General features: G+C 40.3%; 2 protein-coding genes across 2 annotated transcripts in view; both read right to left on the bottom strand.

Moving 5' to 3' along the window:
• The window catches only part of vstm2l (V-set and transmembrane domain containing 2 like), a 64,811-nt gene extending 62,103 nt beyond the window's left edge, over window positions 1-2,708 (bottom strand). The window contains exon 1 of the mRNA XM_015968565.3: window positions 2,001-2,708. Within this exon, the coding sequence (XP_015824051.1) occupies window positions 2,001-2,118 (118 nt within the window). The 5' untranslated portion in view covers window positions 2,119-2,708. The remainder of the gene's footprint in view (window positions 1-2,000) is intronic.
• Window positions 2,709-10,211: 7,503 nt separating this feature from the next.
• Window positions 10,212-15,082, bottom strand: part of ctnnbl1 (catenin, beta like 1) — a 103,704-nt gene continuing 98,833 nt past the window's right edge. The window contains exon 16 of the mRNA XM_015968564.3: window positions 10,212-10,637. Coding sequence (XP_015824050.1) covers window positions 10,549-10,637 — 89 coding nt within the window. The 3' untranslated portion in view covers window positions 10,212-10,548. The remainder of the gene's footprint in view (window positions 10,638-15,082) is intronic.

Here is a 15,082-nt window from a genome sequence, read left to right on the forward strand (position 1 = left end):
TATCAACCGATATTTTTCCCATCTTGTCACTATTTGTTTGCCTGCTTCAGAGGGTGAGGGAGGTGATGTGTGTTTGTTTAGTCATGTTACAGTGATTGTAATCATCTCAGAAGTGTAAATGTGTGTGGTGTGTACACAATAACGTAAATTTAGTTTAAATCATTTTTATTCTATACAAAATCTGCTTATTTTAGAAGCATTAATGTCAGTATATCAATATCTGCAAATATCTGTTATCGGCCATAACAGTGATCTTAATATCGGATATCGGTATCGGCCCAGAAATTTCATATCGGTGCACCACTACATTTCAACACTACCCCAGCTGCTTTAGAGAACTTTAATAACAAAAAACAGTCTAGAGATTAGATGGTAGGATAGAAGAGCTAATGGCTAATCTAAGTGGAACCACAGTGCTTCTATTTTTTACACCTCTTTAAACCACACATAAATCAATATTTATATACAGAACTGTAATTATTTGCAGCAAACCTGATTTGAGGAAACTCCAGCTTGTTTTTTCTGACTGGAATTTTAGGATTGTACAAGAATAATGACTAAATGTAAAATTTATCACAATGCTATAAAAATAGAAGTAGGAGTTCTTGGATACCAGGATTGCTTTAAGATGGCTTGTAACTATCCCCGCTGTGACTGGTTGTTAGCTTTTCTGGTTGATTAAAAGTGATCTCAGTTTCTCCAAACTGAGGTTGTTCTAAGAGCCCAATTTAACCGCTTGGTGGTCACCATGTTTTATTGAAACGTGCACTGAACTTAACCCTGAAAAGTTGAAGTGAAATCTACATTATTATTATTATTATTATTATTATTATTATTATCATCATCTTAAAATAAATTGTCATCCTTAATGACAAATTTTCTTCATTTATTCTTAAAGAGGAAGCAAAACAATTAAAACATGTCATGGTTTAAATTGACAGGCCTTTGCAAAGTTACATAGATATTTTTATTTCAAATATATTTTTTATGGAAATTGTTACTTTTAAATAGTCAATTCAGAACTTTATTTTAATTCCATTTGAATTCTGTTTTAAAATTATTCAGAAACAGATTAAAAATCAACTCTCAGTTTCTTATCGTCTGATTTCCTTTAACTGCAAATATTATTCTGAATAAATTCTCCTGAAACTCAAAGACAGCATTCTGATTTTTGGAGCATGTTTAAGACATTTACAGCATATGTGAGGGAATCTGAGGTGCTAAACCTTTGTGACTAAAACTCATCATCCCTATCTCAGCATCCCTGCAGTAGCTCAGGAAGGTTACCGGTGGCAACGGGAGGCAACCAGTGCGCCCCAGGGCAGCTGCGGCTACACGGTAGCTCACCCCACCAGGTGTGAATGACTGTCTTGTGAAGCGCCTTTGGGGGTTGCAGAGCACTATCCGCCAGCGCGACACCTGTAGAGCGTCAGACTGAGCCAAAGTTTCCAGGAATAACCGGAGGGTTTGGGCATTTGCTCCGCGTAGGACTGCATGACGCAGCCAGGTGCCAACACCACAGACCATTTAGGGAAGCTCCTGTTAGCGGAGGTGGGTTTGTACTGGAGAGGAAGGTTGTTGGTGTCACTGGGACGCCACCAGACACAATTAACACTCATTAAATCAGCTACTGGAGGCATAAACTGCACCTATGACCACTGGAAATGATCAAGTTTGGTTCCGTTTTTTATTTTTTAAATAAAATGACTCTTTGGGTGAAGGAGGAAAAATAAGCTCAAATGTTCTTTACGTGCAGAAAAACACTTCTAATAAAATACAGCGCATCTACTTCTTTCACACACACACACACACACACACACACACACACACACACACACACACACACACACACACACACACACACACACACACACACACACACACACACACACACACACACACACACACACCTGCGCAGCTCTTTGTCTCCCTGTGCTCAGGTACCTGTATCACCCTCCTCAGGAGCTTTTATTAAAAACGGAAGTGAGTCTCACACCTACCGTTCCCAGAGACGCGGTTCTCTGTCCCTCGGTGTCCAGCTTGTCTCGTGGAGACACTAAGTTGCAGACAGAGTCCCAGGTAATGTAAACTCCCCAGCAGCACCCTAAACGCTCCCATTTCTTAGATGATTTCTCGTCTTTTCTCTCCACTTTTCCTTTTCACATCGGGTAGGATGCGAGTCGATTTGCTTTTGTTTTTTTTTTAATCCAGGTGAACTGATGGAGAAGAGGAGGAGGACGGCGCAGCCTCGCGTGTGCCAGCAGCCTGACTGACTCACCCTGAATCTGCCTCCCGTCTGTCGACTCTACTTCCGGCGGAAGGAGACGGTTTCTCAGAAGGAGCCGTGATGAGGCTTGCAGAGCGGATGGTCAATTATGAGAGGAGTGATATTCAAAAACAAAAACGCAGGAATACTTACCGAGGATAAATTATTTTAAAGGAAATTAGCTTTTATGTAAAGACAGGAAATATGAAACGAGAAAAATGTAATTACAACTATTTTACTTATTATTCTCATATAGTTAGGCTTTTCAATCAAAATGAAATCATCCCTTTTATTTTAGGCAGCAAATTAGATGTTCAACACAAAACATTGTGTTTTAATGATGTCTTTTATTGGGTGACAGAAACTGTTTTTTTTATATCAGAAATAATCAGAAAACACTCATTTTAATCTAATCCGGTGTGTGGGAGGCAGATGAACCACTAAAACATGTTGGACGGTGGCCCTGGAGGATTGAAGATTGGACCTCGCAGCCTTAAACATTATTTGAGTCATTTGCCTTCATTCATTCTATCAATTTTTTTTATAAATAAACATAAAACCCATGCAACTCTTAATTTCTCACAATATTTAGATTTATCTAATTATGCAGATTAAATCTGCACTTTTATTTCCCCATGTTTCGTTGTTCCTACAGTAAAATCCTCAGTTTGGCCCTGGATCTGTCCATGGTGCTGAAATGCTGCCTCAGCTTTGGTCATTGGACCACAGAGGATACAGTTTCCACTGACAGGCCATTTCCTGACAAGGATTATTGAACTTTATGGAAAGAATGTCAAGGCCCATTTATTTCTTAGTGATCCTGACTTGTTTTAATGAGTAAATGCCTCAAAAATATCAAAAAGTATCTGAATGGGTCCCTGGAAGACTCAAAAAATGGAAATTATATTATTCAACTGCAGAGTATTATTTTTTTATTTAGTAAATCTAATTTACAAACTAAAACACATAACATTTCTCTTTTTTGTGTTATTTAAATCAAAACAAACACGGATTGCTTTTCTTTTGTGGCTTATGTGATCAAACATCAAGCACAAGATCCGAGCTGTGTTTAGTAACATGTAACTTTAGTTTTGAATCTTGAAACACATCTCACATAATTCAAGTCACTAATACCCAAGTCGAGGTCCTAGCCACACACACACACACACACACACACACACGCACACACACGCACACACACACACACACACACACACACACACACACACACACACACACACACACACACACACACACACACACACACAATTTACTGATTAAATTAGTTTCAGTGGCTAAATGCATACAAAAAAATCAACTTTAATGTTTTTTATTATATATTTTTTAAATAAAAAATGTTTTGGGTTATTTGTTTTCACATTTAAAGGGCTGTAATTCCTAAATTCTTCCTCCAACTTGGACTGTAACTGAATATGTTTTGGTAAACAGCTAAAATAACTTCAGCTGTTTTCCAAATGTTCCCAGACCTGACTACAAGCTGTCGCTCAGCGTATGTTCAGCTGCAAGTTTAAAAATACTTCAGCAACGTCAGATTCAAACATTTCAAGATCTGCCGTGTGTGTTCTCGGCATTCGGTTCCAGTAACAGTTTGTGAAAACATATTTTTGAGCAAATATCTAAGATAGGAAGCCAGTTTCAGTTCTTTTGAGGACACATTTAACTGACTTTTTCATCCATCTATTCAGTATTGTAGTTTTAGAATGCACATTACACTGAAAATGCTAATATTTCCAATTAATCCTTAAGCTATAACCATTTAGATTTAGATTACTTATGTTGAATCCACACATTGCTTTGAATAAACAAATTAAAGTGAAACAAATTCTTCTCCTTCACGACCAAAGGGAGAATATTTGATGTTTTGTCTGTAATATGTTGCTACATCCTTTTGTTGGTTTGCACATTGTGGTTATTTGACCCCTGTGGTTGTCATTAGGACAGAATTTCTCTTTTTTCAGGTCCAATCAGAGATGAATGTGTTCTTCCAGCAGGGAAAGTGGGCAGCTTGAAGAAACGTTTACAGCCGCTGAGCTGACTGCTGCAGCAGCTGGACAGATGTACGACAGCAGTTAGTAACATCTGTTTTAGCTTGTGAGTCTAAGTGATCATTTCTGCAGATAAATATTTTATTTATAAGAACGTAAGTCAGTGTGAAAGCAATGAAAGCCATCTGAGCTGTAATCGAGTGTTTTAGATTGATTAGGCGATAGAAACTCGAAACAATCTCATCTCAGCTTCCTTTTATAACAACTCTTGCACTGGAGATATTCTATCATCAAAATTCAAATTTGTTCAGTGATTATTGTAAGGTGAAGTCTCCCACTGTGTCTTTACTTTAACATTGACGTTAATAAAGAGAGAGGATGTTAAACAGCATGACCCCCGTTTTCCCTTTCAACCTATTTAAATAGTCTATTTTTGTCTGTATAGAAACTCAGTACATCGATCCTGAGCCTTTATTATTATGTGTTAAGCATGCATTTTAATTTTAACACCCACACTAATGAGTAAAGTGAAAAGGGTTCATTTTGTCTGCGCATGTGTCTTTTCACTGGTTTGAGGTGAGAGTCATTCATAGTCAGAAGGCTAAAATATCTACTGAGATATTTGTTTAAAACTTTGCTATTAAAGGTGCTATGCACGGTCTTTTTTAGAGCATTTTTCCATCTTGCTTAAAGGCTTTTCACTTGCTGAGGGCGACTAATGTATTAAGGAACGTACAACCCTGGAAAAACCCCATCCAACCATTGTGAACGTCCCGTTCTTAATGATTGGCTCCTGATCCATCCACCAAACTGCTCTCTGACTTTCTCTCCTCCCTCTGCTCACACCCCTCTCAGTGCACAAGTGACGCATTCTCAGCTTCAAGCCGAACAGAAAGTGAAACCAGAGTTGGGCTAGCTAGTGGAACGGGCAGAATGCTCGGTTCTGCTTGCAAATTTGACAAAAAACCATTTAGGTGACGGACCTGTTGTCTGTGAACACAGCTGGCAGAGCCAGTTTGTTGCTTAATGCATGCACAGCGCTGTTAGGGATGTGAGGAGTTTCAGGCTGTGCTTACCTGTTGTTTGTGGGGTTTTTCCTGATTGTAGCTTTCTTGGTTTATTAACTTCAAGTCCCACCAACAAAGGGCCTTATTTTTCACCTTAAAAACACCACGTTCTATTAGCTAGCATACTAAATCATTATACGGTTATGTAGGTGTGTTACTTTACAAATTATAGCAGAAAGGGTGCCAAGAACAGGCCAACAAGATAAGCTAATGTTCTATTTTTATAGTTGATATCCATTGTATCTGGTGTTACATTTAGATTGACTTTAGACTGTCAGTTTTCAAAATGTTGCTCAACTAAACAGCTTTTTCCAGGAATTTGGACTCCACCTTTAACAGTCACTGACTCTCCTTACTGAAAATTCACCTCCAACCCATTAACCTCTGAACTCACTCCTATTAAAGAATGTCCCCACAGTTTATCAACCCCAGAAAACACAAACATCACTATAACTCACTTTGACAGGTATTGAGCTGAAATTTAATGTAACAGAATTATTAACACATATTCTGAGTGCAATAGGCAGGTGTGTGTATAAGTTCATTCTTGATTTCTGAACATAGCATCTTATTTTAAAGGGAACATTCTGCAAAACTAACCTTATGCATCATGTTGTTCTGCCATGTGGGTCTCACAGCCTTTGACTGGTTCGGAATTATGAGCCTGAAACAAGCCGTTTCAAAAAGTCCTCGATTGTGATGTCACAAAATGGTAACTGGAAATAGAGCCACGTCTCACATGAGCCCATCCCGGATACCTGAGCTTCTTGGCTTATAGCAGCCGGACCGGGGGCTGGGTGGGCGTGGCCAGCTCCAGCTTGGTTTCTTAAAGCGACAGAGCCCTGAAATGACTCATTCTTGAAAGTACTTTTAGCGCAAAGAACTTCATAAATAAGCTTCATATTGACCTTAGAACTATTATAACTAATGAAAAATGTCCTGATGTGTCTCCTTTAAAACTCAACTAACAAAGAAAATTTCAAGTCGTTAGTTCCTAAAATGATCATTTCAGATGAATAAGAAAATATAACAGCAAGTTGTTGTTTCATGTGTTAAAATGTCTTGATAATGTGCTAATAGTAGTGTAGTGTAAACCCGTAGTTACAAGCTGATGAAGCCGCACAAAGAGACAACAGTACGTTTTATTTGAAACAAAAAAGTCCAACAGCTAACGCCACGAACGCTGGTGTTGATTAGAGCCATGACACTACAAGTGTAAAAAACAAGAAATGCGTGTCTTGATGTTAACGGTATAAAGATTTTCTGAAAATCAAAGCTCACTTGAAAAACACTTGTGTTCACCATCAGTAACACTACTTTTTCCTCACAGTCCTAACCCAGAGACACAAGCCCACCAGCACAGCGGTACAGTGTTTGCACTCAGCCACTTGGAAAATACAATTATTCTCTTTCCCTTCGGCTGTGAAATTGCCGAACGACCGCTGTTAAACATGCTGCAGTCATAATCACTGATAAGAGATGCATGGGGGCCGCGCCTCCTCTGCCAATACAGTATGCAAACGACACCCCGCCGTTCCAACCATCTTGTTGCTGAGCAATATTAGAGTTTGTAAAGACACTTAGGAAAGGCAGCAGATGTGGCATCTGTCAGAAAGTAACCCCTGGTCCCTCCTAGCACGGCTGCTTCCTGCCAAGTATCACAGCCAGGGATTCGGAGAGAACATGGAGGACTAAATGAGAGCTGGACAAGACTCCACCAGCTAAATAGAGCCTGTATAGGTTTAGCAGGAAGAGAAGAAAACTTTGTTTCTGATAAAACGGCTAAAAAGAAGAAATTTACTTTAGGCAGCAAGATCTACGTTCTAAAATATAAAATGTTCCATTTATTTGGCAAGGTACAGTACAGGCCAACAGTTTGGACACACCTTCTCATTCAATGTGTTTTCTTTATTTTCATGACCATGACCATTAACAAAAGGGGCCAACAAGTGCTGAACACCCCTGGGAAATCCGTCAACGCTGTTGGAAAACCATTTCAGGTGACTGCGTCTTGAAGCTCATCGAGAGAATGCTAGAGAGTGCAAAGCAGTAAACAGAGCAAAGGGTGGCTATTTTGAACAAAATACAACACTGTAGACCCAAATGTTGAAAATAATCAAATATATTGAGTGACACTCATAAAAAAAGTTTTTTGAACTCAAATGTGTTGAGTTAGTTCAACCCTTTCCTTGTTTTAAGTACATAGAGCTCAAACTTTTTTATTAATCTGAAAAAATACATAAATTTTTAGTGAGCATTACTTAAATAATGGTATTAAGAGCAACGTGTACCTGCGGTGTCTGTGAGGGCGCACGGGGTTGGGTAGCGATCCTCCCATGCTCGTCACAGCGGTGGATGGGGTTTGAGCGGGTACGCTTTACCGACTTCCATGGAGGTTTGTTACCGGAAGACGAGATGAACGGCTCTCTACGGGGACTCGGTTCTCATCATTCACTATGAAAACCCGTTCAAAAGATTTGATTCGTTCGTGAACGTTGCTTCACTAAAGTTGAGGAATATCAATATTAATAACAGAGATAATTTAAGGCAACTGCAAATGTAATTTTTATTTTATGTAAACTTAAAATATTTTAAAACATCAGTTCAGTATTTTTGTGTATTCTGTTATAAAATAATTTTTGAGTTCTGTGAACTTATTAAGGTTTACAGTGAATATAAAACATGTTTTCAGTCATTTCACCTTTTTTGGTTAAGTACACAACTCCACATGTGTTCATTCATAGTTTTGATGCCTTCAGAGAGAATCTACCATGGTTATGAAAATAAAGAAAACACATTGAATGAGGTGTGTCCAAACTTTTGGCCTGTACTGTATGTCAACTGGTTCCACTAAATCTAGTTTCCTACATGTAAAGAGTAATATACATTTACTTTTAACATAATGTATAACGATGAATATCACTCTTTACCCCTCATTCACACCAACTGACGTGGTCCGAATGCTGTACGGCTTGCAGGCGGACTGCCATTTACACAGACTTCAGATCGTGCGTAGAACGTCTCCAGATGTTTGCTCACTTGACAGCACCAAATCTCTGGGGTTCACGTTAGAAATTTGACCGCATATGTTTAAAGATATACTAATTCTGTGAACCGATTTCCCCGTCATTATTAACGGGAAAAAGGTGGTGGTGGTGGTGGGGGGCAACACTGCTTTTATTTTGACATTTACTGGATGCATATCGCTGTTTCAGGCCTAACTTTCTGTCTGGCTCATGTTTATTTGACTTCATGACAATTCACATGCAGCTTCCAGAAAAAATAAGACTCCACTCCAAAGTCGGTGTGAATGTTCAAATTGGGTTTAATGTTTTTTGAAGAAAGTCAAACTTTTGCTAAAGTATTTTCTATGGGATATTAAGAGAAACGGATAAAAAAAATTCTAAAATATCAGGTACTTTTAGTGTTATTCCGTTATGGAAATTCAATCCAGTAATTCCATTAAAAAACTGCTTAAACCTGCATTTTAAAGGGAGATTAGGCCATTTTGGTTTTCTTTTAGCACACCCTAGTGTCCGATTGATAGAACCGAAGGCACAAGTTTATTTCTTCGCTGTGCGTTCGTCTTAACACCTAAATCTGAAAGCTGAAATGTCTCCCCAACCTTTATTAGTGTCTACAGGACCGGACTGGCACTCTGAAGTTGCAAAGGCGGTATTCTGACCACAGAGGGTGGTGGGATCATGTTGGTTCAAGTAAATGATTTTAAAATATGAAAAATTCGCAACGTATCCCTTGAAAAACATGAGTTAGTTTTAGCAATTTTTAGCCAAAGTTATTCGAGTCAGTGTTGAAGGTCCAAAGAGCTGCAGACCCCTGATGAGACTAGATTATGTAAGCACAAACAGGATTCACTTGTCCTCCTTTAAGTGGACAAACCAGTGAATGTATCCCCACCTTTATCCCAATGGGAATGGTTTCATCTATTATCGCAGTGACCACATTCATAGAGAAGCTCATCTTAAATAAGCATAAATATTAATACTCTATTACATAATTTAAAGTAGAAAATCTGTCAATGAATCATTGTTTGCATATATATGCCACGCCTTCTGCAGCGTGAGCTCGGTTCATTCAGTCATCCCTTTAAATCTGTAAACTATACGCTAATTGTTCACAATCAAAACTAAGAAAATCTATGTTTATCACAAGCAAATGATCACATTTTTTAGGTGCAGCTTTACCAAGAAAGACATTACATCTCGATCGTGATTTCCAATTTTAGTAATGAGCCTTCTCCCTGCAGTGCCGGGTTAGAAAGCCGAGCATCAGATGGGAGCGCTGCACCGGCGGCTGCTTATTTGTGACAGCGGGGAATGAGACTGACAAAGATGGAGCTGGCTGCAGTCAGACAAAAACAAATCATCTAATATATATTTTTAGTCAATTGTTTTCTGCAATTCATCAAACCCGACAGCGCCGCCGTAAGGATTTATATCGGGTTGAAAAAAGATGGTGAGAGATGTTTAAGCAGGTGGAGTTCGTGCAGAAGGAACTGGAACGCTGTTTAAAAGACAGCAGGAACAGCGAGACTGTTGCTCCAGACAGAGGGAATAACAGTGGACACAGCAGAGCTGTAACACACCTCCACACTGATGTGAGCAGAACCACAACAGAAAAGCCGCTGTGGGGCGAGGGAGCGCCGGGAAGGCTGCCGGGATCCGTCCGTGGGCGGGTTCAGATGAGCGGAGCAGAAGCAGGTCTGCCGTTAATGCGCCCCGCCGTCTCCATCGCTGTGTCTGTGCAGCGGTGATCAAGTGTGATGAGATTCATGAGCACGGAGTCATCAGGATGCTGCGCGAGTCTCGCTCTGTAAACCGTGACATTAATGAAACAAACAGAATCAGGGCGTTTAATAGCAAAGGCTTTAATAGAAAATATCTTACAGCTAAATTAACTCAACAAAAAGGGAGAAACAGAACATTTACATTTCTGCAGAGAATATCCCAGCTCTCAGGCACGCCTCCACTTCACCAGAATGCTTTCATTAAATAAAACTATTATTTCTGTTGACTAGGCATGAACCCTCTGTGGTGAAAACGCCAACCTAGATTCTTTTAAATGATAAAAACAGGCTAAAAAAGCTTTGCAGCAGTCGAGCCGAGACGTTGGCGGTTCACACGTGAAACTGTTCTGGTGAGGTTTGGTGTGCACGACAACGAAAAAGGGAGAAAAAGAAAAAACAAGATTAGAAGTTGTCGACGAGCTCCATGATCCTCTTCCTCTCCGCCTCTTTGAACTCGTCGCTCTTCCCGTCTCCGATGCTCTCGACGTACTCTGCCAGAGATGAAGGAAAATCCAGAGATTAGCTGGTTTGACTCCTAAATCAGAACATTTTCAGAACCAGCACACAGAATGACCCTTTTGGCGCTCTGAGGAGGATAAATGTAAACATTTCCCAAATGAAACGAGCATAATCCCAGAGATTATGGTCAGAGAAAGCAAACACATCTGTCAAACATACAAAAACGAACCTTTTTTAGCTTAAAAATTCCTGGCTTTTGTCTTTTTAGGTTGTTTTAAACAATTTAAATTTGATTGATTATGCAGAGAATTTGAATTGAATTTCACCAAAATGCTGCAACCGAGATTTTTAAGAATTTGTTTAATAAGTCAGCTTCTAAATGAGCTGGTTTCCTTTTGTAAAAATCAAAGAAAAACATTTCTGTTAGTTTTGGCCAAACAAAGACCCAGAATCACAGCTCTGTTTATATTAACTCAATTAATTTGTGTGTTTTGTTTTTAATCTGTGCTCATTTACTGGAGGAATTCTCCTCGCCGTGTTTGCTTCGAGTCCGCCTGTGCCAGTCGGCAAATTTACTCTGGACTTTGCATGAAAGCAAACGGATCGCCGAGGGCCCCGAGGTAATTTCTCACTTTGACAGTTTGGTTATTATTTAAGCTTTCTCACCTTTAAATCATAAACAATATTTCAATATTTTTTAAAGAGAAAAGTCAGAAGCGTCTAGGAAACGCTGCTTTTCTTGGTTTTTAAAGAGAACAAGTGGATTAGTTAGGGATGATGCACGAGCATTTTTGCATCATATTTTAAAACAAAAGGTTGTTTTTTTAGTCGTTTTTCTTCAAGAATATAGAAAAATGAGCTAAAATGAAGACTTGTCCTTTATAAAAGTCTCCGGTCCCGATGCGCCGAGTGGCGCTTCACGGTTTTGCTTGTGAAAATGCGACTGTTTTTCTTCGTTTTGTGTTTCTGCCTCCCACACGAGGCCTCAGAGACTGTTCGCCGGTCGATTTGTGAGTCTAATGTGCAGAAAGAGGAAGTTGCAGCTGCCGCATCCCCGGTGGAATCCGTGCATCCGCTCTGCCTCTGAAGGAGGGATTACACATTAAACCCAGGGATGTTGAGACACAAAGACGGGAGGAAAATAAGGACTGTTTTTCTCAGAGAGAAAAGATAAAGGGGGCTTTCCTGACTAGAGCCAGGAGGGTTTAGCAGTACAAAGCAAGGCTGTCAACTTCTTTTTTCCATCTTTCCTTCAGGGGGTAGAATACTTTGCTTTTGTTGTTGTTTGCATTACAGGAATAAAAAACCCAATAATGAGAGATAAAACAACATAACTCTTGACTCTATCGATGTAAAAGAGCAGGAAAACATTTACGACACCAACTCTGTCTTTGATTTCTGTCATTCTGACTAAAACACGACTTTGTGGCTGAATTTCACATCATCTTCATATAAACACAACAACCCTGGAACAGCTGGAAGCTTGATTACCGGCTCAGTTTAAATATTAAACTAATTTTTCCTTTACGGTACAGAGATGAAATAACAGGTTTGACTCTATTAACCAACATCTACTGTACTCAGAGTAGTGTGATGACTACCTATAAAATACATGAAAATACATGAAACCTTTTACATCGGGTGGTGTTTATCTAAAGCTACTAAATCAGGGATTATGTGTGTTTATTTACCTGTGAAAGAAGGGTTGGCTAAACAGTCTTTGTTATTAGTGAGGAAGAGCGTCTGATTCAACAGAACACACAGGAGAACTAATTGTCTTACACAGGTAAGCCCATACAAATAAATAATCTCAAGTCTTTAATTAAGACCTGAATTAATATTCTAATGAAAAGGGTGGAGCTTAAGGGGTCAGAGTTCATGAAACTCACAGCCTCTGGGGAGAAGTTATTCCTCAGTTTGGTTGTTTAGGCTTTAAAATTCTTCTAGGATGCGTTTTAATTACAGGAAAGTATTTTATGAGCATCTACTTAGCATGTGAAACTTTGTTGGGGCTCTAAATGGCCCAGGAGCCCTGGTAATTGGCCAGGCACAACCCCTCGTCGCTGACCGGAAAAGATACTCTACTGATTTCCGGATCAAGACCATGGTCTCAGATTTAGAGGAGCTGATTCTCATCCCAGCCGCTTCACACCCGGCTACGAACCGCTCCAGCAAAAGCCAGAGATCGCGTTCTGATGAAGCCAACAGGACCACATCATCGGCCAAAAGCAGAGACCCGATCCTCAAGCCACCAAAACGGATCCCCTCAACATGACCAAAGTCATGACTCCGGTCATATAAGAACCCAACAGTCAGTATGAACGGGCCTGGTACCCCACACCCCGCAGGGCCACTCGAGGGACGCGATCAAACATCTTCTCCAAATCCACAAAACACATGTAGATCCCACACACCCTCCAGGACCCCCCTTAAGGGTGCAGAGCTGGTCCAGTGTTCCACGGCCAGGACGAAAACCACATTGCCTCTCATGGATCCAAGGTTCGACTATTCGACGACCCCTCCTCTCCAGAACCCCTGATCAGACCTTAGGGAGGCTCAGGAGTGTAATCCCTGTAATTAGAACACATCCGGTGGTCCTCCTTTTCACCCCGGTCTGCCAATTCAGCAGAACTGCCCCGACGCCCCCGTGATATTGAAGCTTTGCTCAGGATGAAACATTTCTCTGTGGCCATTAAGCATTATTAATCTGCATGGGAAAGCAGGTCAGAGACGGTACAGACTTTCTGGTTTGGTACATTTGACATCTCAAGCTGCATTCAGCAACAACAAAGCAAACGCGGTTTGGAATTCTAGATTCCTTTTAAGGCAGCTCGACATTCTGCCTGAGGGGAAGAGGGTGAGTAGATCATGAGCTAGGTTGTTTAAGTAGAATATTTTTCCTGAATGTACACAAAAACACTCACAACAAGCTGAAATGAGGTTGCAAATACATGTCATTTTAGTTAAAGCAGTACTTTTAGATAGAAGTGTAAAAAAAAGCTGTTAAAATATGCAGATCAGTGTTTTCGACAGGAGCAACATCCCAGGGAAATCCGAACAGCACAGTACGTGAGGAGGTTCTTGAGACTGTTGTTTAATGCAGATGAGGTCAGCAGAGGCACAGTGACATTAGACAAACCATTGAGGATGCAGGTCACTCTATCATTGTGTATTCTGAGGAGAATCAGATGATAACAAGCTGCAGAGCTGGAAGTAAAGTTCAGAGTACAGGGAAGCAGGGTTTGACTGCAGTACAGAGATATCGGACTTGAAAGGCAGCAAAACCGATTTGGATTTGATCCCGGAAGCACGGGATGCTACTGAGCTCAAAAAAGATGCAGAATCTTAAAGCTCGCTGAGAGAAGCAGTTAAAGGGACACGAGGTGAGACGTTTAACAACAACATGAAAACCCACATCCTCTTTTACCACCGGCACGCGTCTCTCAGAACACGTTTCGCCGCCTCCAGGTCTATGAATGGCTCCACAGTGAGCCGCACTGACAGAAAGGTCAGGGATGCTGCGACTCTTCAACTCAGCTCAGAAGCTTTTCTTTGGCATGCCGATACCCTCTCCTTCTGTCACCACGGCAACACGCTAGAGGACAATACAGTACTGAGGATGGTCATTACTCAGGTCAGTGACTGAGACTGATCTGCCATGAATACAGGGAGAACCATTCCCACTGCCGCCAAGGATGAGGAGATACTGCAGGACTTTTTAGTGCGATTACAGCAGCAGATGGGACAGAGTGTCATTTAAAATGCTGTTATACGAGCCTGAAGCTGGGGAGACGGCACTAATCATCCTGTGACGTCTTAATCGATAGCAACTATGTTTTTAACTGTGTGAGACAGTCATGCAGTAAATGCAAAGGTGCAATGGCAAACACAGGCTTTAAATGTCTTCGGTACTGTTAAAATTAAACTAAAATGCAACTTTTTAACCTTTATATACCAAATATATGTTTATATGTAAACATATACAGGCATTTTAGGGTGTATAACAAAAGATTTGTTGGAAAAAAAATAAGCAATAAAGAATACAAACACTTGCCAGTGTTGGTGTAACACCTTTGGGTAGCTGTTAGATGTTATTTAAGTAACACAGAGCAGTTTCCCGCTCCTCTACCCTACTGGTTGAGAGTGGAAGTACAACAGTTGCAAACAACCGTGCTGCAGCCTGCTGTAGCTAGTGCAAACAACGAGCTAACGCTAACACGAGCCAACTAATACTAAAATAAAACCACTAAGTAAAAAGTTCCACGCTGTTGGACAAAAAATATTATCACTTACAAATCCAACAACAAAGCCAGGTCACTATCAGTCCGTGATTTTGTAGTCTCCTTTAGTTCCCTCAAACTAATGTAGGCTGCGCCGATGGTTTAAGCTCTTTGCTTCGCCTCCAAAGACGTTACTCTTGTACTTTTATTTCCAGGCTCCACTGTGATGCCAGAAGAAAAAGCAAACTTTTTTCTTT

Source organism: Nothobranchius furzeri, chromosome 15 (assembly GCF_043380555.1).
Source record: "Nothobranchius furzeri strain GRZ-AD chromosome 15, NfurGRZ-RIMD1, whole genome shotgun sequence".
Lineage (NCBI taxonomy): Eukaryota > Metazoa > Chordata > Actinopteri > Cyprinodontiformes > Nothobranchiidae > Nothobranchius > Nothobranchius furzeri.